Here is a 24,364-nt window from a genome sequence, read left to right as displayed (position 1 = left end):
AATTTGGAAATACAGTACAGAGGCTGTGTTTTAGCAAAAGCAGAATTTATTTAAAAAACAAAATCAAGAAAAAAAGGTGCAGTTATATTTTAAAAACAGATTAATGTTTCTTTGAATGACAGTTCTCAATATGCGCGCCTCTGGCCAACAAATGCATTGTCTTCATTTTTAAATATACTTGTCTTTGGGGGCAGAGGAGGAAAGGGAGGAAAGGGAAAAGCAAACATCTTGCTTTGGCAGGGGATATTTTCTTTTATTTTTTTTTTTTCACAGGACATTAAAAATGACTAAAAACAAAGGAGAAGACCTCAGGAAGTCACCTAATCTGTGTCTCTTATTCATGGGCAAAATAAATAAGAGCCTAAAGCCCCTTAAGTTGCCCAACAGGCAAATCAAACTGTTAAACAATGTAACGATTTAGTGTCAGCTTTGAATCACTGTTTAACATACAATGAAGTATAGAAGAACAAACGAGAGCCAAAAATTACACAGTAAAATAATCTTCGTTAGTCTTTAGGAACATACCTGAATATCTCTGTAAGAAAGAAGCAGGTTTATGACAATGTCAGAAGTTAGCACTTCAGTATTATCCATACGAAGCTTAATCCTGGCCAGCTCCTTAGCCAGTTCATCTCCTTGGTACTTCTCTCTAGCTTTTCTAATATCGTTTAGCAGTGTTTCTTTATAATAGGCACTAAAGAAATAAAAGGTAGACATATGGGAAGACAACTGTTAGATATTTCTTATAAAACATAGTTATATTTCTAATAAAAAGCATACTTTCTAATAAAAAGTACCGTTTCCTCAGACTGAGGTGCACATCAAATGTTTCCACATTTTTTATTAACTCATTATACATATTCCACCTTGCACCACCTCAGACTATGGGGCTATGCATCAATACATTTATAATGAGGATTGTGAGATAATTTTATCAATACAGTAAGACTTGGGCATTTCTCTGCCCCATTACTGATCATGACAGATGTAGTGATTTGAATATGTATCCTAAAAAAGGCAGCAATTGGGATAACAAAGTGACAAAGAGAGGAAAGACCAGTGTGGTATAAAGAGAAGGTACATGATTTTATCACGAGAGGAGGTAAAAGGCTTTTAAACAAAGAAACTAAAAGCAAAACAAGCCATCAAAAGCTGATTTAGTTGCAATCTGTTTGATGAACATAATACATAACGTGGGCAGGATCTATGTAAAATCCCCCAGTAAGTGCATCTTGTTTACACTAACATTAGTGCACAATGCAACACCAGAACTTTTGTAGAATATAAAATCGTATATACGTTATCAGTATAAGAGTTATAAACAACCTGGACAGGCTACTCAGAGGTAACTTTATCTGAAGCAGCTTATGGAGCCTATAGTTTGGAAGTAAGCAGATGTCACCTGACAGATACTCAAGTTCATACAATGCTTTTGTTTACAAATGAGCATTGCAAAGTATTCAAATTTGCTTAGCATAAGCCCTATACATAGCAAAGAAAACTAAGTTCTCTGTCTCATACATGTTATATCTTACATATAACATATAATACGTGATTACAATGCAAAGTAGCAAGGGCGCAGTACACACTATTGGAAAGCTTTTCGTAGTTGTTTCACTGTCAGTGGAGGTTAGACCTAATTCACCACAGATTTCCAATCTCAGGTTTCTGTCCAGCATCGCCTTCTACCCGGCTAATGATAATTAGTCCTTCTTGTGCTAACCTAAACAAAGGAAGATAGTGGATAAAGTTTTTCAAAAGTATCCAAATGACTTAGGAATGGGAGTCTCACTTTCGAGAATGATGCAACACTTAACCTCTTCAAACTTACTCAAGCTTTTGGCAGGAATAAGGGATTATCTATCTACATCTTCCTCTTACAGGGATCTAATCACAACAGTGTCTAATTCTGCAGCTGAACAAAAGCCTCTTTTCAGGCACTTCAGCCTGAAAATGGAAGAAAGAAAGAGGCTTTACTGTAGGACTTCACAACACAATTATCAAACCAAAATCACCCACAACCCTAGTCATAAACATCAGAGACAAAGTATACAGGTAGCTTTGGACAGCTGGTGCCCAGAGTACCATTTCACAATGACAAAAACGTTAAGCAGTAGCAAAATTTACTACTACCAGGGCCAACTGTGCTACTAGTTTCATGAGTCTGCACTGCTGAGAACAGCTCTCCTGTATGCTGACCAACTTTACTGAATTTCTGCTCCTCCTCTCGTCTCTTTCCTCAAAGTGGGCTTGTGTTGCTTGCATGTAGCCTCCCCTCCAGCACTGTTTTGGATAAGTAGGAGGAGGCAGTCTGAGGTTTTTCAGGCCAGCAGTGTCCCAGGCGCTGCCCAGCAAGGTGCAAGAGAATAGCAGACCAGCCATGGACGGAGGTGTAAGGGACAAGGTGTGCATGGGCAGGGTCATCTATGAGATCCTAAGAGTGGGACCAGGTGAGAAAAAGAGTTTTTTAGGTGAGCCTTTCACTTGCATGGGATAGCAATGGGGAAAGAGAAATCCAAGGGCCCTCAGTCCTACCTCATGCTTCAGACACTAGGAAAAAGAAAATTAAGAAGCTCAGTCTTTCACCGTGTTTTCAGAAATACAAACAAATCCAGACTAGCTGCAGAGTACAGGGTGAGCAATTGAGAAAGAGATTTCTATCCCCAGCCCCAATCTTCAGAATGCCAACAGTCCCTTGTAGAAGTTGTTGAACAGTATCATGTTTCTTAGGTGATATCACAAGGCTAATCGTTAAAAAAAAAAAAAAACAAAACAAAACAAACAAAAAAACCTCAAACCCAACCATGCAAGTTACATCTGATTGACCATTGTTGCCCTATATATACACTTATTTGGTGACAGAAAAGGACAGTCTTTGGCCTTGAGCTTTATGAAGATGCTGTGATCTTATCTCCTATTACAACCTTACACACTGTAATTTATACTTAAGCACTTTACCTTTCCTGTGGACTGCCTTTGCTTAATGATATTTCAGAAAGTAACCATAAATCACTCTCTAGCATACCACGGTTAGTTAACTGCAACAACTGCAGGACATCAAATACAGACAGCAGTAAAGTTAGCAGTTTCTTTTAACATTATGTTAAGTGCAGTGAAAAAAAGAAATTAAAGAAATCAATGCTACTAGAGACTCTATATCTTTTTTCATAACATTAAAAAGAGATTATCAAAGGTTCTGCAGGTATATGTGTTGTAATATTACCATGATGTAACATGAACATCCTTGAGAAGGCTGATAAACTTGTCCACCAGTGGGACACAAAGTGGCCCCAGGATATTGTCCCAGCTGGGTTGCATATACTCAGAAGCTCTTCGTTGGGCATCACTTTCACAGCAAAAGTAGTCAGCACAAGGTGTGACGATGTATGGAATAAAATAATAATTGCCACTGGAAGCCTAAAAGAAAAACAGGCACAGTTTAAAAAACAAATGGAAGTGGAAATATGTTTGTGTATACACAGAATCTTTTGCTGTCAGAAAAAACAGCCAGATTAGGGCTGGTGCACTATGAAGCTTTAGTGCACTGTTTAATGCAAAATTTGCAAGCATTACATTCAAGGAATTTTCTGTGGAAGAGTTACAAATATTAACAATGGTTATGAATAAGGATCCGGATCTGTTAAGAGACAATACAACAAAACTACTCAATATTTTTTTATGTGATGCACAGATCCTAATAGGGTCTGACAGTTACAAGCTAACCTTCTGCTCCCAAATCGTTTGGGTCAGAGATGTACTTGCATCCTTTCGGCTCACTCTGTGATAGGAACAAAATGATGCAGAGCTCCTCACAAAGAGAGAGAAAACTACAGGAACACAGGCATTGGAAGGACTTTATGGAAATGTTTAATCCAGAGGAGCCTACAAAACATCTGCTGCATGCTGCCATCAAACACCAAACCAACCAACCAACCAAACTTTGAAACGTTTTGTAATATATGTAAGACTTTTAACACAAAATTTTAGAATTAAAAAACAAAAATCCTTAATATGCCATATAAAAAGCATAAATATGACCAAGGCGCCAAAGGAAACAGGAAATGTCCAGCAAGGTTAGTCTTCAACTCCTAAGCAAGAGCCACAAAACCGGACAACTGCAAAGTTTTTCACAGCTACTAGAAGCACCAGTATCCCATTTCGAGCTACAACAATTGTCTTCTGTTTAAAAGAAAAGTAAACTTTTCATTTCAGAGTAACTAGATAGGAGCACTCAAAAATGGGGCAGTATGATACATCTAACACAATCAACTACCACTAAATACCCTTCAACTATCACCTTGGGGATATCAAGGCATCAAATAAGGCATCAAATACATACAGCAAAATCATACCTTTCATTTTTTCGTATCATCTAAGCCTGCAATAGAGCCATAGCCATTTAAAGTCACCTTGAACAATAGGAGAATGCTGAGATGATGGAAAGAATGGATATGAAGATCGCACATTTTATATGCATTAATAAACTAGACAAGAGAAATAAACTGTTCACAGGAAGTAACAATGTAGGGCAGGCAGTTACTAAAAATACAGATGGAAAATAACCTGTATTAGTGACATCCTGCTGCTGATCTGAGTCTGTAAGGATTTAGAATTTTAAATTATTTCTAACAGATAAAGATCAAGCCACATTCCTTCCTCATAAGCTCCACAACCCTACCGAGTACAGTATCTCTGTTGTAACAGAGATATCTGTTGCAATGTTATCTTTACTTCCTAATAAAAAGTCAGAAAACTTGCAGCCTAAACTACGAGTATGTTAAAACAATTTAGTCTCAGATTCGTTCAAATAAACGCTGAGTTCAGTGCAACACAAAAGCTTCTTGTATATAAACTCTATTCTTAAACCTGTAACAGTGAATTAGCTCTTCCTGCAATGGAAAAAAAAAATCCAACTTGAAGTATGATGTATCTTGCGATGCAAACAGAACTGCAGTCATCTTCTGAAAAAGCAAAGCTATTTTCAGAACAAAATTAAATGATACGCATGAAACTGCATTAATCTTATTCAGCCAATATCTCAGTTATTTGACTTAGATTTCTTGCCTCTTTTTGAAGAATGAAATCCATGCAATTAAAACCACATTTTTATCCATGACAGACACATTTTTATGTGCAGGATTCAGGAACCCTGCACATATTTGAGCATGTCACCTTGTCTGAAAAGCAATCAGCTCGAATTTTCTAGCTTCTTCTGTCCAATATTTACATCTAATAAATTATTAAGGCCCTTCATAGAGAGTTTGTGGCCTTTCTAAGAGAGTCTGTCTTATCTTTCTTATAAAAAAAAAAAACAGTTTCATCTATCTACTTTTCTTGCACTATTAACCACCCCGGACTTTGGGAGAGCAGACTTTGGCCTCTTGAAGAATCTGCTTGGTATGGTGCCATGGGATGAAGCGCTGGATGGAAGAAGAGCCCAAGAAAGTTGGTTAATATTCAAGGATCACCTCCTCCAAGCTCAGGAGTGATGCAGCCCTACAAAGAAGGCAGCAGGTAGAAATGCCAGGAGGCCTGCATGGACATAACCAAAAGAAAAAGGAGGCCTATAGGGAGTGGAAACAGGGGCGGGTAGCCTGGGAGGAATACAGAGGAATCGTTTCAGCAGTCAGGGATCAGGTTAGACAAGCTAAAGCCCAGATAGAACCAAATCTGGCCAGGGACATTAAGACAAACAAAAAATCCTTCTTTAAGTATGTCAGCGAGAAAAGAAAGACTAGGGGAACTGAAAGACTAGGTGGGCCCTCTCCAGAAGGAAACGCAAGAACTGGTTACCCGGGACAGGGACAGAGCTGAGGTACTCAATGACTTTTTTGCCTCAGTCTTCACTGGCAAGGACTGCAGCCACACTACCCATGATGCAGAATGCAAAGACGAGGATTGGGAAAATGGAGAACCGCCCACTATAGGTGAAGATCAAGTGCAAGACCACCTGAGGAATCTGAAGGTGCACAAGTCCACGGGACCTGATGAGATACATCTGCGGGTCCTGGGGGAGCTAGCAGATGAGGTCGCTAAGCCACTAAGCCATCATATTTCAGAAGTCGTGGCAGTCTGGCGAGGTTCCTGCCAACTGAAAAAGGGGAAACATAACCCCTATTTTCAAAAAGGGAAACAAGGAAGACCCAGGGAACTACAGGCCAGTCAGTCTCACCTCTGTGCCTGGCAAGGTCACGGAGCAGATCCTCCTGGAAACTCTGCTGAGGCACATAGAAAACAAGGAGGTGATTGGTGACAGCCAGCATGGCTTCATCAAGGGCAAGTCATGCCTGACAAATTTGGTGGCCTTCTACGAAGGAGTTACAGCGGCAGTGGACAAGGGAAGACCAACTGATGTCATCTACTTGGATTTGTGCAAAGCATTTGACACTGTCCCACACAAAATCCTGGCCTTTAAATTGAAGGGACATGGATTCGACAAATGGACCACTCGGTGGATAAGGAACTGGCTGGACGGTCGCACTCAAAGAGTTGCAGTCGATGGCTCAATGTCCAAGTGGAGACCAGTGACGAGTGGCATTCCTCAGGGGTTGGTACTGGGGCCTGTACTGTTCAACATATTTGTCGGCGACATGGACAGTGGGGTCAAGTGCACCCTCAGCAAGTTTGCCAATGATGCCAAGCTGTTTGGCGAGGTAGACACACTGGAAGGGAGGGATGCCATCCAGAGGGACCTGGACAGGCTGCAGAGGTGGGCCCAAGCCAACCTCATGCAGTTCAACAAGGCCAAGTGCAAGGTCTTACATCTGTGCAATCCCAAGCACAAATACAGGCTGGGCAGGGAATGGCTGGAGAGCAGCCCTCAGGAGAAGGACCTGGGGGTGCTGATTGACGAGAAGCTCAACATGAGCCAGCAATGTGCGATCACAGCCCAGAAGGGCAACCGTATCCTGGGCTGCATCAAAAGAAGTGTGGCCAGCAGGTCAAGGGAGGTGATTCTGCCCCTCTACTCCACTCTCGTGAGACCCCACCTGGAGTACTCCGTCCAGCTCTGGAGTCCCCAACATAAGAAGGACATGGACCTGCTGGAGCGTGTCCAGAGGAGAGCCACGAGGATGATCCGAGGGCTAGAGCACCTCCCCTATGAGGAGAGGCTGAAAGAGTTGGGGCTGTTCAGCCTGGAGAAGAGAAGGCTCCAGGGAGATCTTATTGTGGCCTTCCAGTACCTAAAGGGACCCTACAGGGGACCTGGGGAAGGACTTTTTACTAGGGCATGTAGTGATAGGACGAGGGGGAACTGCTTTAAACAGGAAGAGGTCAGGTTCAGATTGAACGTTAGGAAGAAGTTTTTCAGTTTGAGGTTGGTAAGGCACTGGAACAGGTTGCTCAGAGGTTGTTGAGGCCCCATCCCTGGAGGTGTTCAAGGCCAGGCTGGATGTGGCCTTGGGCAACCTGGTCTAGTGGGAGGTGTCCCTGTCTATGGCAGGGGGGTTGGAACTCGATGATCTTCAAGGTCCTTTCCAACCTAAACCATTCTACGTTTCTATGAATATCATCCTTGCTTTGTCAGATCGCCTACTCAGAAGGCTGGTCTCTGACACCATTGTGAAAATTACTGTCCTGTCATACACCAATTATTGCTTTTTAAGATAATGAATAAATGACACAGGTATGTATGAAGTAACTTATATAGCAACTCTAGCTGCAAATATATATAATCTATAAATTATGAATGAATTAGAATTAGAACTTCATATCTTATAAAGTCTGTATGCTGAGTTGGTTTATTTCAGGATTAGTAGTTAAGCTATGTTTATTCTTTTATTTTGAGACATTTAAGTTAAAAAACACAAAAAAACAAGCAGACTGAAAAAAAAGTTCCCAATAGCTCATCTTCCAGCAAATAATATGTGCCCAATATGCTAGCAATGAAACCTCTGTATTCAATCACAACATTTTAAAATCTACCACAGAAAGATCCAAAAGTTTAGGAACATTAAAAAAAGGAAATAATTGCAACTAAGTTGAGAGAGGGACTTATTATTCAGAGGAAAATGGTTAAAGGAATTAAGCAGAGAGCCATGCATTTGCTGGAGGGCTGAAAGAGTTAGGGCCACATAGGCCATTTTTAGGCTCTAGTCAAGCCAGGCCAAACTGCTTTTTGTTTTAAAATACTCCTCTAAACATTTTGCTAATGCTGTTAAAAGTAAAATTTTGACCTTAATAACGTAAACAGTTTTTTTTTAATTGTACTGCTACACTTTGTGACAGAGATGCTAAATTAGAATTAAAAGGCTTTTTTTTCAAATAAATAATGTTAAGTAAAATCCTTGCACTTTTAGAGAGGGAATTATGCCTGCACAGCTAATAGCACAATTATTTTACTTTAGCCATGCAGTTCATTTTGCCACTTGCTCAAGCATCAAGAGTATTAGGAGTGCTCACCGTACCTTCCAAAGCAGTTAGAAGGAAAATACATAGGATAACAGAAAATGAACTGCTTTCACTCAAATAAGTCACTAACTTTTGAGTGTTCAGAGAGTTTAATCCACCGCTGTCTTCAGAATTAAGGTTTTCAAAAGTAGTTTTCTGTGATGTTACATTCCTATTCATCTTTCAATACAGGAGACTAAGATATTTTTATGTAAAGACTGTGAAGAGAGATTATCACAAGCCAAATATCCTAAATGCTTAGTATCTAGCTTGCAAGAAACAAGTACTCCAAGATTACAGTCACTTTGAAGGAAAGACCCTGCCAAGCACTATTCTTAATGTATTCTTATACATTTTTAAATGCCTAGAAACACAGTAATACTCTGTCAAATCTATTCAACAGAAAGCAGATTTAAAGTGATACATACTTTGCCTATCAGATTACCACTGTGGTATTCAGGAGGTACTTGAACCCGAAGAAAAGCCTTGTGGTTGGCAACCTACTCCAAATTGAAATAAAACAACAAAAAGGAAAACACCACCACGAAACAGCGTAAGAATCAAAAAGACAGACATGACACATGAATAGAGAAATTATTACGGAAAGAAAGAACAGAAAATGAATATAGATATTTCTAGCAAGTCCACATGTACAAGGCCAAGAAAACAGTGCAATGCTTTGCCATCCAGAATGTAAGATTTCTCTATCTACATGACTTATTTGTCTATACATCTCCTTGTGTCATCATTAAGATGTTTTCAAGTCTTACTTTTATGAAGCTATCAGATTCATTACCTGATCAGTTAACTATAATCCAACCACTACAAATACACATTCCTTGAGATAGTAACATTTCCATAAAAACTAACTTTCATAAATATATTTTAAGAGTTTTCATTATATATATAGTAACAGTGGCATACTTCATTATTAGAAACACTAAAAGCAGTATTTATTGGGTTACCCATTGCCTTTCCACTATTCTTCCCTAAAAGGAAAAATGATTGTCTGTATTTAAGACGTTCCTACTCCTTTTTCATTCTGTGCCCTTTGCAAACTCTTTTAATACTTCTGCTGCCTCAGGCTTTTTTAGAAATACATCATTAAATGACCATATCATACAAACTTTTATATATTGTAAAAATAATCAGAAAATAAAAATTAGAAAGCTACTCTGCAATACTACTTCTTCAGATTATTAAATTCATATAATGTAATAGTACTTTAGAGTCTTGGCTCTCATTTTAATCCATTGGGGCTACTAAATTGGAGAATATGAGTCCAAGTGCAAAATCTTTCTATTTAGTTTTCTTAAGCGTTCATTGCCTTGAAACAGTAGATACAGTCTAATTTATACAGCTACCGAAACTCTGAAGAGACTTTCTGCCAATTACAATAAAAAGTGATTTTTCTTGTGGCAAGGATAAATTGCAACTATGTTCCCTGTAGATCAAGGAGAATTTTTGCTAATGACTCCTCCATGGCCCAGACATTATTCTCCACTTACTGTAAGATCTGCTCCAGAATTTAATGAAAAAAAAAAAAAAATCTCTGAAAATACTTCATCAGGCCCACAGGCCTAAGCATACTATAATAAACCTTTTTGTTCAATAGCCAGCTTACTTTCCTTTAAATACCCTCCCTGGAAGCAATTAACAGGATTATTCAAATTTCTTCAGGCACACCATTAACTAAAGAAAAATTAACTATTAAGTTTTTCTCCTTATATTCTGTATGTGCCGTAATAATTTTTCCAAAGTTGGAAGTTCTAGTTTGTATTCTCAGTGTCACATTCAAACAAGTTGAAAGGATCGAAGCATGTATCTCAATCTACGTGCAACCAATGCTAGAACTATTGCCAGAAGGGCTGTACATTCTGCTTCCTGACTCCAGCAGTTTTTAAAAAGCCCCTTGTGCGCTCTCCTTCACTCAATCTGGGTCTTTTTTTAATGTACCACTCCTTAAAATTCTGTAGAGGGAGAGGAAATTTCCCCATTAAAAAAAAAAATAATCAAGGATAAGCAACAAAATGTTGCATCAAAATAGAACATTCCTATGGATTTTGTCTATTACACTGGTTTGGGGGAAGATTATATTTTTAAGCATTGTTTGCTTTCAAAAATCCTTGAAATTTCACTTCTCCAGTAAACCAATGTTAATCTGACATCTAAAGAAACTCCAAAGCATAAGAACATTTTCCACTGATAAATTTATTTCCCTCTAACCTACAGTCAAGCAGCATCCACTGTGCTCCCAAACCTTGATTCTTCCATACTGACACAGGAATCAATCTGTTCTGCAAGAATGCATGTTCGCAATTTATTTTATCGATGATAATTTTGACAGAAACTAGGAAGCTGTGCATATACTCTAAGTAAAATTAGCAGAAGATAGTCCTCACAGGAGCTCTACAGAAGGAAACCTGACTGATGGGACACAGAATCTTGACCTTGAATTTCATGCCAGGGCATGGGAACTGAACTCCCATAGCAAATAATTCTTCCCTTTTGTATCCAAGTATGCCATAAATTAACAATACAAAATATTAATTGCTTGTTTGGGGGAGTCAAGTAGAACTGAATCACATTCCTCATCTTATCTTATCCCGGAAAACTTAATTCCTGGATGACGGAAAGAAGGAAGTTCTCCTACTCTCACACTCTTTTTTCAGACAGTAAGCTATTAAATCTCTCAGACTTACAGATCCCCAGCATGCTGCTGTATAATTTTCACTGTTAGATCAGCTGTACTCAGGCCAAATCCCAAATGAATTGCTGACCTTTTTTCTATGCTTTGTTTTCAGCTGTACGTCCAATTTCCTGACTCTTGCCTCCTCCTTGATGCTAAATTAGCATAACAGTTTCCTTACAAGGAAAACATCAATTTTCTTCAAGGCTTACTTGTAACACACAATAGAAAATCACCACAAAGGACACACTAGACATTCATCTTCTCTATTTCTTTAACACAGCTCCACGCCTGTTCTATGTTATGATTTTTTTTGCACCTTTGTACATGACTTGAGATTTGCAGTATAAAGAGCAAAGGTGAGGGCAGGGAAACATCAGAGAAAGCTTCAAGCTACAGCAGCCAGTACAGAAAGTTTCACTCGTGCTGCTGGAAGAATAGTGTGCAGTGCCTAGTAGCAATCTCAGTTGTCCCCCTTCCCTTATACAAGCTCTGTGTCCACACATCTGCACTGTGTAAGATGCGGAGAGAACTTACATAAAACCACCAAGAGTATTCCTGTGGCTACCTCTGGGTTGGAGGAAGGCTTCGCAGATCAAATATCTATCCTTTTTTCAACATGCCTCTAGACCCTAGTGAAGTGTGCATTTAAGCTCCTTCTGCTTTTCCACAGCTCTGGCAGAGGCATACCCACACTTTTTAATCAGTAAAAGTGAAAGGAAAATACAAAACCCTAGTACAGGAGTATTAACTCTTGTATCTAATATTCAGCATTTAAACTGAAATGGTTATGTGACTATGTACTTGATTGGACACAGTAAATTCACACCAGTTCTGTACCTACTTAACTAGCACAGCAACCCTCATTAGCAATTAACTTCAAACAAGACATTGCCCACACAGCTGTAAAATATTTAACCAAGCAATGAGGCAAGTGGTACCATACTGGGGCAACAGCAAACTGCATGTCTCTCATGACAACTCACTGGATCTGAAAGGAAGGGAAAGCAATTGTCTATTTGAAGTCAGCTCCAACTTAGAAAAACATAAAGTTTTAACCTATTAACTATTCAGCTTGTTAATTAGTTTCTTGTCATTTCTGATTTAAAAACTGATAAAAGAATGCAACACAAGAGTGCATTTATCTAATAAGAGAATATGAACAACTTCAAATAACATAAGAGGGTCGAGAAACCATACTTGGTATTTAAAGCCTTTTTTTTCCCCCCTCACTGTATTTTATTCACAATTGTTTTCTTAATTTAAGCACTTGAACAAAGTGGGTTAGGCAATCCATCCTCTTTAAAGGAGGGATCAGGATCCTAGTTTCAGGCTGCCTCCATGCCCCTTTTGCTAGCCACATGGTGTTTAGAGGTCTAACACCACGCCCTGCTGTAGAAACCACGTCATCAGACCCATCTTTTCTTCTCTTCCATGTGAAGGTAAATACTTCTGTTTGTGGGGGAAAGAATCTGCCAAAAGAAAAGATTGTGGGCTGCTAATCTGATCACACTAGGCTGAACTTGCCACCGTCCTCTTTGCCTTCACTGTATTTCTGGAATTACCACCAAATGGCTCAGTCACAATTCTCCCTCTTGCTGTGGAAGGGAAAACACATGCTTGTGACATTTTGATCATCCACCAGTTAATGGATAGTAGTATTCACAAGCAAATCTGCCTCATTCTGAGGCCTCCCTTCACAGAGCTACAGACCAGTAAATGCAGTTCGCACCCCACAGGTGAAACTAGTTCAAAGATCACAAATGACCTGGATTTCCTCATGTGCTCAAACTGATCTATCTTTAGTCTACGTGCAGCGCTGTGGCCAAGTATAAACAGCAGCTCAAAATAAACTGCTGTGACTAATGCATTATCTCTTCTAGTTCTATCTTAAATTATTAGCAAACTCTAAGAATGTTTTATTATTTTAGTCCTGCTGTATATTCTTCAGAAGAAAATAAATGTATACGGTGAATGTGGAGAAACAGAAAGGAATACATGAAAGTTTAAGATTTTTGCATATTCAATAGTCCTCAAAATAACAGTGTAGTGTTTTAACAAAAATAACCACTAACGTGATGTGAAGTATGATAAAATATATAACTGTCTAAGATATCGTGGCATATTCCAATAAGCCTAAAATAACCACTAAATTTTATCTTGGTTCAGGTTTACTTACTTGTTTGGTTTTACTTGCATTATGGGTAAGAATATTTTTACTTTGGGAAACAACTTTTGCATTCCTAACTAAAATCTGTGAATTTATGAGGAAGAGGATGGGTCTACAGTAGCCAAAGCTGATTGAGATACAAGAGTAAGCCCTATATTAAGGCATGACACACACATATACATTTGCACAAGTGGGTAAGAGTGGTAGAGGGAGAAAGAGACTTTGAATTTCTAAGTTTACATTTTGATCTATCAACCTACATATATAACATCTATCCACTGGCATTTTTCTAGAATTTAAAAAGGAAATTCTAAAGAAAAGTAATTTTTTAATCTATCTTTACTTTGGAAAGGAAGCCAACAAGATTTCCACTAGTTTTAATTGTATATAGGTAAAACAGACTTCCTTTAATCTTATAGAACATATATATGCTTTGCAGCTTTGTTATTAGAGTTGCTTCAAATGTAGTATCTTCATTTTGTGTTTTAAAATTAATGTGGGTTTAATACTTACTGTGTTTTTCTGAGATACCATATCCTGGGGAAAAAAAAAAAGATAATAAAAATGTTTATTCATTTTTACTGGGAATTATTATTTCTAATAAAAATAACTGGTACACACATATATACACACAACGTACAGATGTGTTCTTCACAGCATAATCCGTATGTCCTGCCACAGCAAATTCAAAGTAAAGGAACATAACAACATCAAGAAAAGTTTTAGTAGTTCAAGTTAGGAAAATATTAACAATTCAAAGAAGAAACTTATTTAAAGAAGCGCTCAGTAGATGAAGCTGTACTTGCCAGTAACTGAAGTTTCTCAGGCTGGGCGCTCCACATACCCAGTCACACTCTGGGCATTTTTGAGATAAAATCATTTAAAGCTGGAGATTCCTTTTCTCTGAAAGAGTATCCTTAAGATACTTGGGTTCCTTTCCTACCTGGATGGGCACAGATCGACACACTCCTCCTACACCCTAATTATTCTCACCTCAAAATCTCAAGAGCGATATTGAAACTATGAGGCAAATGATAAACTAATGGGCATGTAAACCAAAGATTTCCAGTGGCTGCTAAGTAACCTCCTCCTTCTTCTAGTGATGGCTTACATGTCCAATGAACACTGCATGGTGAAACTAAAGAGATCTTCAGGTAAGTCATGCTACAAATGTTAGATATAGACTTGTTTCTAAGCAAGGTTATTGATATAATTTAATTGTATGTGCTCTGACAACCTAAGATTCGGCTTGAGCAACTCCACATCTGACAGCCTGAAATCCACTTGGACAACCAATGCACAGAAATGATCATGCCCATGCACTCTTCCTCAACAACAGACAATTATAAGGAGCCATCTAAGTTCTCCATATATGACACTCTTGAAATCTCGATTATATATTCTTTTATATGCTTGGAACTAGGTTGTTATGGAAAGTACATTGGTGAAACTGAAGAGACAACTTGGGAGAATTTCAGTATGGGTTCTAAGAAATAAGCTATATAAAGTCAGGGTGCCTGAACTTCACAGATCTTCCCAGTAAAAGTAATAGCAGTCAGGAATACTGCCTTTGTAACACTTAGGTTAGCCACTCTTAAGAGGCATGCACAAAGTAAAGTAATAAATTCCTGAAGCAAAGGGGAAAAAAACCTGACCAAATTAGTCATAAACCTGAGAATAAAGAAACAGCAGCGGATAGTCAAAATACCTATTAAGGTACCAAAACCTAAACAGAATTACTGATTAACTTAAACTCCTTAAGCCCAATAAAATATTTCAGAACAAAAGTGATGGAAGGCTTACACATCTGAAATATGACATATCTGAATATTAGTATGTCTACACCACAGACAATGATCTTTCTCAGCAGAGAGAAGTCATTAAATGTGTCATGAACTGTTCTTCACTGAAAGACCCCAAGAACAATCCCTATCTAGAATCATAGATTCATAGAATTGTTGAGGTTGGAAAGAACTTTTAAGATCATCAAGTCCAACCATTAACCTAACCTGACAAAACCACTTCTAAACCACGTCCTTAGGTACCACGTCTGCCCTTTTTTTAAACACCTCCAGGGATGGTGAATCCACCACCTCCCTGGGCAGCCTATTCCAATGTTTAATAACCCTTTCGGTGAAAAACTTTTTCCTTACATCCAATCTAAACCTCGCCTGGCATAACTTGAACCCATTTCCTCTTGTCCTATCACTTGTCACTAGGGAGGTCAGCCCCCACCTCTCTACAACCTCCTTTCAGGTACTTGTAGAGAGCGACAAGGTCTCCCCTCAGCCTCCTCTTCTGCAGGCTAAACAACTCCAGTTCCCTCAGTTGTTCCTCATAAGACTTATCCTCCAGACCCCTCACCAGCTTTGTTGCCCTTCTCTAGACATGCTCCGACACCTCAATGTCCTTCTTGTAGAGTACGGAGGGACAATCGCTTCCCTAGTCCTGCTGGCCACACTATTCCTGATACAGGCCAGAATGCCATTGGCCTTCTTGACCACCTGGGCACACTGCCGGCTCATATTCAGCCGGCTGTCCACCAACACCCCCAGGTCCTTTTCTGCCGGGCAGCTTTCAAGCCACTATGCCCCAGGCACTGCATGGGGTTCTTGTGACCCAAGTGCAGGACCCGGCACTTGGCCTTGTTGAACCTCATACCATTGGCCTCGGCCCATCGGTCCAGCCTGTCCTGATCCCTCTGTAGAGCCATCCTACCCTCAAGCAGATCAACACGCCCACCTAGCTTAGTGTCATCTGCGAACTTACTGAGGGTGCATTCGATCCCCTCATCCAGGTCATTGATAGGGATATTAAAGAGAACCGGCCCCAGCACTGAGCCCTGGGGGACACCATTTGTGACCGGACAACAACTGGATTTAACTCCATTCACCACCTTCTGAAGTATTCCTAAGCAAGTTATATTAGCATATTTGAATGGTATCCAACACCAAACTGGGACTCAATTGCAGAAGAGGTATTGAGGACATCAGGGTAGGACTGAACCATCTCCCAGTACCCTGCTTAAACTACTCTAGCACTTGATCCAGATGATCTCTTCTACTTGGTTCCAGCAACTTAAATCAAGCCTTCTGATCCCATAGTAAGATATGCTATGGGCCTATGTAGGCCAAGGAGCTTATGCAAACAACTGGGAGATGAGGAAAAGATCAGTAACACTGACAGGGTTCCTAGCAGAAGACAGATGAAGGCAGATGATAGCTTTTCTAGCCTCAAGTGACCCAGTCACTCTCCAGTGTTCACAGGTCCCCAGACTTGTCCTTGAGCTTTAAATCCTTGGGAAAAAAAAGATAAAAATCCCAGAACTGACAATGCAAACACTTGCAAGTTCTGGCAAAAACAACCTGAAGATCCAACCCACAGATGGATGTAATCCTGGAGGTCGTCCAGCACTCCAGTTATGGAGCAGGTGCTTGCGTGTGTGCTTGGAACAAAGTGCAGCAATCAAAGCCATCCACAGAGGTCCTCATTGGGTAGAGACAAATAGAAGATGGCTAGCCTGTGCTTCCCAAACTTTAGCACATCCTTGGGAGGACCAAGTGTATCAGAACATCTGAGTGACAGCATAAAAGAAAGGTAAAAATGTGTTAATGAAAAGGAAAAATGAAAGATCTCCTTGCAGTCAGCTATATTAACAATGCAGGATGAAAAGTTGTATGCCTGCCCACTCAGATTAGCTAGAAGAATGGAGGCCATGCAAGTATGCCTTAGCACATAGCCGCATGGATAACCTTTTTGAGTAAAGAGTGCAAGAGGCTCCAACTCCGAGTTCCTGTGACTCTGGGTCACACGGAATGTGAATGTGTATGTGGACTACCACCTGAATAAAGGCAATATGGGATACTAGACACATCAGAGTAAAATCAATGACATGGAGAACAGAAAAGAAGAAAGAGAAGCTGTGACAGAACAGAGCTTTTCTGGGAAAGAGGAGGAGACTCATACAAAACTAAGATTAAACTTAATAGTTTTATAGGATCAAGAGAGGCTGGAGAATTCCAAAATGGATTTTTGGACATTGGTGGTGTGCAAAATATGAAGTAGTTAGGAGCATTAACTCAAAATAAGGAAAAAAACAGAAAGCATGAACAATGCTGCTCTCAGTGAAGGTAGCAAGAAAATGGATGATATTAAAAGCAGAAGTAGGTGATGATACAGAGGATAAAACTCTAAATGTGATCTAAACCAAAGAGAACCTGCACTGAGAGAGACAAAAACATTCACAATATATGACTTGCATCCAGAACAGCAATTTCAGGACTTAAGTGTACAGCATGTATTATCCTACTATAAAAATGAACAGCAGGCCTATAAAAAGATTTGGTGAGGACGTCTATTTAATCTTCAAACCGCGATAAAAAAGGAGATTCCTGTAGTCTTAGCTATTCAGCACCTAGGAAATACAAACCTCATCTGACAGAAGTATTTCAACAGTAGGAGTAGCTTGCAATACAGCCCTTGTTCAAGTGTCCTCATTATACAGGCCATAACAATTTTTTTTTACATGTACTCTAAATAAAAAAGGGAAAGGAAGGAAAAACATCAGACCTGCACTCTCACTTCCAAGTCTTACCATCTGAAGCAAAATCAGTACCATATGATGGATTTTCTCTTATAAACAAGCTTTTATACTATTCTAATCATTACTATTTTTGCTAGCAGCTGTTTTTTCCTAGCATGATTTTGTTATGTAGCTATCAGCAAATCACATTGAATGAAAATTTCAGAAAACCACAAACATTCGCAGGATCAAGTATTTAAAGATATTTCTGAAATTAAGCAGATTTTGAAGTGAGAACCTTACCTTGAGAGACTGAGCAGTGTCAGCATCAGTGTCATGGTAGAGTATAACATTATTAGCCATGTCAAAGCTTTCACGTACACCAAGGTGGTAGAACAGTGATGGCTGCTTGGAAATATCACTCATGTCCACAACTGCAACATCTGAAATGAGAGAGGGAGGGGGAACAGTGCTAAAGCAAAAACATCATCTTAAAACCAATTTTATTCTTACACAGTATTTAAAATAAATCCTGAAATTACACATACACTTGGAAAGACAAAATCAATATATTCAGAGAAGGATCATTTTCTCATGGTACAAGTTAATTTTATCATTCATATAAAGAATGAACTCAGGAAATTATCCCAGTGTTATAGTAACTGGTAGGCAGAATTTATGAATTCTGCTTGAGATTTTGAAATCACTGCATCAGCAATACCTTGAGTGAAGAAGGAGTTCTGTATTTGCTCTCTGAGCTAGACCCGACAGCCTGAATGCCCAATAGGATGGAAGGCTCCGAACCTTCCAGTGGAACATCTAAGAACAATAATGTAGCAGAAAATTAGGGAAAACTGCGAGACCAAGTTTATCTTAAGAGGCTGAGGTTTGGAGGAAAGGAAATTCCTAAACAGTAGAAAAAGAAATTACGGTGAAAGCTGACTCTTAAAAGCTACAGGCAAGATGTTCAAGATGGGTGGTTCAGGAATGAGGGGATTCAACTACAAGTAGCCAGAGCAAGACTTCCACTGCTCCTGGGTAGCAGTCCAATCAGAAACGGAAGTAAAAAAATTCATGTCAATGGAAGATGACCTATACAGAGAGTTAAGGAGAAATATTCCATATTATGCAGAACAGCTGAGATACAGGCAAAAGATCCTGAGTTCACCGTTTGGTTGTCATATAAGCCTGAAGGCCAGTACAGAGAGAGGAGGTAACTCACTCAACACTGAAGTTTTTTCTCCTTGATCCTTATATCATCTATGCTACCTAACAAAATTTTGTTTTAAAGCTTTTTAGAGGTCTGTATCTATATGTCTGTCTGCTTTCACCACTATGGGATAGATGGATGAACTTAAATCCAAAGTATTCATAAGACTAGAGCCTTGGCATCAAAACCACAGGGGAGTCTGAGGTTCAAAACAGATTCCAGAGACCCAGTGCAGCTGGGCAGTAAATCCTACATCTCTGAAGAGGTAACAGACTGTGTCTGTACCTAAGAGGAATGACAGAGAAGGGTGGGCTACTAGTAAACAAGAAATCTAAAAACAGATCTGATGTATAAGCTCCAAACACAGCAGCCAGTTTACCTGGGCTTCACCGAGGTTACACATCACAAGAATCAATAGCCCATACTTAGTATGCAAGTTCTTGGAAAAGCCTGCAATGAATATACACTCCTGGTGCAATTCCATCAGGCTATGCTAACACACCACACTGGGGTCAGCTGGTCCCTCTGGTTACTAACAGACTCCCTGTTAAAGTACAAGGAATGTTTTGAGTCCAAAGACAATGACCTGCCTTAAGATCAAAACATCACCATTCAAAAGAAACAAAATCAAACACCAAAACCCAACACAAACCAAAACCCAATGAAAGAAACAAACACAAAAATCCAAACACACACACCTCTCCCCCCCAAAAAACACAAACCTCAACATAACATCACGGCAACATGAGAAAATTCCCTTATTCCTGTGGAACCTCAAATCCTGCACCATCTATTTATGATCTTTCCAGTTCCTGTTTAGCCAGCTCTCTACAGCATAGACAAAATTCTCACAATACTGCACACTGTAGGGTCACAAAAACCAAGCAGGCTTGAAGTAAATCCCAGCTCCATACACACATCCAAATCTAGATTACTCCAATATTACAAAACCATTTTGGAGAACATAAATGATCTATAAAACAAAAGTTAAGACAAACTAACAAACAGACCTAGAATCAAATACCATCTAGGAAAAAAAAAATAACTCTAAGAGCTTGGACTATTTTTAGTGGTTGTATAAACTGCTTTTGTGGAAATAGAGTGCTGTGAAATCGAAATCACCATCCCGATAAGAGAATTTAGACAACAGGTTCACATAGCATGCAGATACTGCATTTTACAATACAATGTGAGCAATGATTTGTAATAGAGTTTGCTGAAACAAGGCTATACTAGTCCTTTGCCAAAAGTAGTATTCTACAACTGAAATTTGTCTTCTTTTGACTGCTGCTATGTAACAATGTAAGTAGCATCAGAAACACATTAAACAGACATAAGAACAGAATTAAGTATCTGCATTAAAAAGAGTAATTATTCATCACTTAGATATTCATTCACACTGATAAAAGAAGATTCACAAGAATGAGTTTTTCTTGTTTATTCATACTTCATGAACACAGTTGCAAATAAGGTAAAATAAAACAAAAATAAAACAAATTGAAGACTAGCAGAGGAGATTAAGACAGTATCACAAAAATATTCATGCAAGTGAAAAGAAGCTCCAGGAAGATAATTGAATGGATCAAATCTGATCATGGGAACCAAGGGATGAAACAGAAGCAAATGACAGTGGACAGAAGCAGAGCATCAAAAGTGTTAGTGGATGTGGACTAAAGCAGTGATGAGAGGCTGCATTCCCAAGGAGCTCTCCAAGGCCCCCTCCAGCAGGACAATCAGCAGGCTTGGAGCAGGGAGGAAAGAGATATACTTATAAACCAGCCTTACTAATGTGATAATGAAATGCAGCTTGAGTCTAGTGTGCCCAGGAAATGAATGCAAATTTGGGTGGAGAACAGATGACCAACAATAAATGCTTACTAAAGAAGCAGAGCAGCACTGGGTGCTGAGACAACAGTGTTCAGTGTCACTGCGAGCTGTGTCTAAGCACTCTACCCAATAGTACTGTTTTCAGGGTTACACCTCTCTTCTTGGTGCAGGCAGTTTTGTGAATTGCTCAATAAACAATGCTAGTATGTGGCACCACAAATATTTCTATTTCAGGTGTCCTGTATTTTTCTTATGATTTATGCTAAAATCTTTCATTTACGGTTCTTTAAACACAGACACAGGGGCCTGTACTTCAACCACATATTTAGTATTGCTGATAAGAAAGAGGTAAGAATTCCCTTAAACTTCTTGAGATACATAAAAAGAAATACTACAACACTAGTATCTGTTCTGCAGAGCTTGATTTATGAATAGAAACATAAATCAATCGCACTTAATCCTCAACTCCCATCCTCCATATCAGGAGAGCCTGTTCAGCCAAATATACTTCTGGGCTTCCCCTTCCAAACTTAGGTTCAACGTCCTCCATTATAGACAAGCGTGAAGAGAGAGCTAATGCCAACTTTGATCAAATCTTTTAATGAACAAGGAATTGTATACTATAATGAAACATTTCACATAGGTCTAAAAGACCAATGGGTATGATTTCCTATGTAAAGAAAGAGAGCAGGGAAAGGCACAGCCCGTATGTAAAGACAGAAGGCTTCCAAGTGAAGTACAAAGATCTTTACAATGCATCCACCAGAGGGTGTGGAGGGGTGGGGATGTGCTTAATGTTGTACATGACCAATTTTGGATGATTCTGGAACAAAACATTTAAACTCATTGCTTTGTTACTGCAGCAGTAGCTCACATTCAAAAGCACATACCCATAATGTGTCCTGCTTCATTTCTTCTTAAGCACAGGAGATCTTTTCAACTCTTTTTGTTCTCTTAGTTGCTCATTAAACTATTTTCATCCTGAAAATAGTTCTATTTTGGCACAATTCCCCAAATTGATCTCATTTTATTATCTGAATGCAGTTCATTTGTCTAAACTTTTGTTTCCATTGTAAAACAATTAGGTTACTTGTATATTTCTTAGTGCATTAAGGTAATTCATCGGTATTACTAGTATAATCTTGATTAGGTCTTGCATTGTGGCAGCAGATGGCACATAAATAATTCTTATACTACATTTTACATATTTTAACACTAGTGTGTTTTAAGAGACGAGACAGCGTAGAGATAACTATGACAACTGAAACGAAGATTTGAAATCATTACCTGTGGTAAAACAGGAGACTATGAAACTAATAAATAACATGAAAAACATTATTACACAGGTTAAAACCAGAGGACTTATTTCTCTATCAGGAATGCATATGAAGGCATCATATAATTTAACAATTTAAGCAAATCACAAGTCTTCATGTGACTGTTGTATGATTTATGGCATTGCTAGCAACAACAAAAGGAAAGGGAGGTTGTGGAATCCCCTTCTCTGGAGATTTTCAAGACCCGCCTGGATGCAGTCCTGAGTAATGTGCTCTGGGCAATCCTGCTTTAGCAGGGGAGTTGGACTAGATGATCTCTAGAGGTCCCTTCCAACTCTGAAAATTCTGTGATTCTGTGATAAAGCTTTAGTACCAGGTTTTGGGATTTGTAAGTTAAAAGTAGTAAACAAGAGAAAATTAAGAAATAGCCTGAAATATGCTGAAAGTTAAATGGAATCTAGGAGGCCTAACAGAAGAAAAAGTCAGAAAAAACATGTACTGCTTTCAAGTTCTAATCAAAGGCTCACCTCATCCAGCCTTATCTGTGTGGAGAGCAAGAACCTCAGTCCACTATTATGGATTCATTACTTTTCAGCATTTGGAACCTATCTATACATAGCAGATTTTTAAAAAAACACTCCTTAACATGACAACAGACACCTTGCTGAAGGAAAATGCAGAACTCTGCCCCTTGTTATTCACTAGCATCCTGTTAAATTATAAACCCTTCAGGTTACCGTTGCTTCAGATTATTGGCTATTTGCATCAGTGTCCTTCGTATTTAGTAAATAATCTAATGTGTTATCCATTAAATTCCCTGAAGGAAACTGTCCTTATAACTATCTTCAAGAATCCGTAACTTAAGGATGCAGAGACAATTTTTTTTTTCTGCATGGCTGCCCAGTCCTTGAAAGGAAATAATAACAAGTTTTTACAGGGAAACAATTATGGTAACATTTGAAGTGCATTTGAAAACTAGGAACACTTTGCAGCTTTCACTTAAGATAAAACTAAAGGCACAACACTCTCAACTTTAATATGCCCTGTACTCCCAGAAACTGGGAGAAGGAATAGTTCAAGGCAATAAAGTATAGTAGGAACCACCAACAGAACTGTTAAGATAGTTTTTCAGCACAGCTTGCTATACCAGCAAACACAGTGCCTTCCATTAGATCCTAAACACAAGCCAATTTTAGTGTAAAACCACTGTCAACACCTGTGATGCTATTATGGCCCTCACAATGCATAGAGTTTTATTAAAATTTCACTGCTCTAAAATCATGCTATTCTGTACAAATCTGCTTACTTTTCTTTAAGAAAAATAAAGACTTTGTATCAATCACACAGTAAAATACAAAAATACAACCAGAAGTTGCCTAAAAGATAAAAGTCTCATGAGACATAAACATGCAACATTTTTCTAAATTTAGGAGTTTCTGGTTGCAACTAAGAGTATTTCAATTCAACCTCTTCAAGTTTGCAATATTATAGAAAGAACTTTGCTAACTTCGCTGGTTTGCTATAGGGCCAGAATTGGTCACAAAAATAAAAAACAACGAGGCAGTAATGATCTATCCTGCAATATAGACTTGCATATCTTATAATCACATTAAAAAGCATTTTAAAAAGCATTTCATGTATTTCAGACTAGGCTTAAGTTCTTTGTAGATTAAAACCAAGTGCTGCACTTTATATAAATACTAAAATTAAAATTAACTGTAATAGTTTAGAAATTGCTTACAAAGCACCTTTAAGAAGGAAGCTTGTTCTTGTAAGCTGCAATCAACTTTTGCACACAAATTCAGTTGTAGCTGGTGTCTGACTAGAAGTTTCAGCCTACTTCCTACTTCAGAAAAGGAAACCCAAGCACGCACACTGGAGGTCTGGAACTTCTTGATACAGCAAGGCCAAAGTAATTGAGGCCTGAACGGACAGGAAATTTAAGAACTAAATTAGGTACGGAACCTCATATTAATTTGAGAGAAAAAAAGATTTCTTTCTGTTCACATATAGTAAGTGCTAAGAAAAAACAGTGAGATCATAGAATGGTTTAGGTTGGAAGGTACCTTAAAGATCATCTAGTTCCAATGCTCCTGCCATGGGCAGGGACACCTCCCGCTAGACCAGGTTGCTCAAAGCCCCATCCAGCCTAGCCTTGACCACCTCTAGGGATGGGGTATTTACAACCCCTCTGGGCATAATTTTGGGGTTTTGGTTTTATTAATGACATCCATCCCAAACTGGAGAAAGATGACAACTTTAGTATTGGCCAAAAAAG

At 38.8% G+C, this 24,364-nt stretch overlaps 1 protein-coding gene across 1 annotated transcript in view; it reads right to left on the bottom strand.

Annotated features, from left to right (window-relative positions):
* Window positions 1–24,364, bottom strand: part of MAP3K15 (mitogen-activated protein kinase kinase kinase 15) — a gene marked incomplete at its 5' end in the record, with an annotated part of 95,071 nt that overhangs the window by 49,250 nt on the left and 21,457 nt on the right. The window contains 5 exons of the mRNA XM_082495511.1: window positions 526–694; window positions 3,224–3,417; window positions 8,820–8,891; window positions 13,764–13,787; window positions 18,076–18,215. Coding sequence (XP_082351637.1) covers window positions 526–694; window positions 3,224–3,417; window positions 8,820–8,891; window positions 13,764–13,787; window positions 18,076–18,215 — 599 coding nt within the window. The remainder of the gene's footprint in view (window positions 1–525; window positions 695–3,223; window positions 3,418–8,819; window positions 8,892–13,763; window positions 13,788–18,075; window positions 18,216–24,364) is intronic.

Source organism: Vanellus vanellus (genome assembly GCF_965231255.1).
Source record: "Vanellus vanellus genome assembly, chromosome: 1".
Taxonomy (NCBI): Eukaryota; Metazoa; Chordata; class Aves; order Charadriiformes; family Charadriidae; genus Vanellus; species Vanellus vanellus.
Note: the sequence above shows the minus strand (reverse complement) of the source record. Positions and strands in the feature narration are given on the sequence as shown.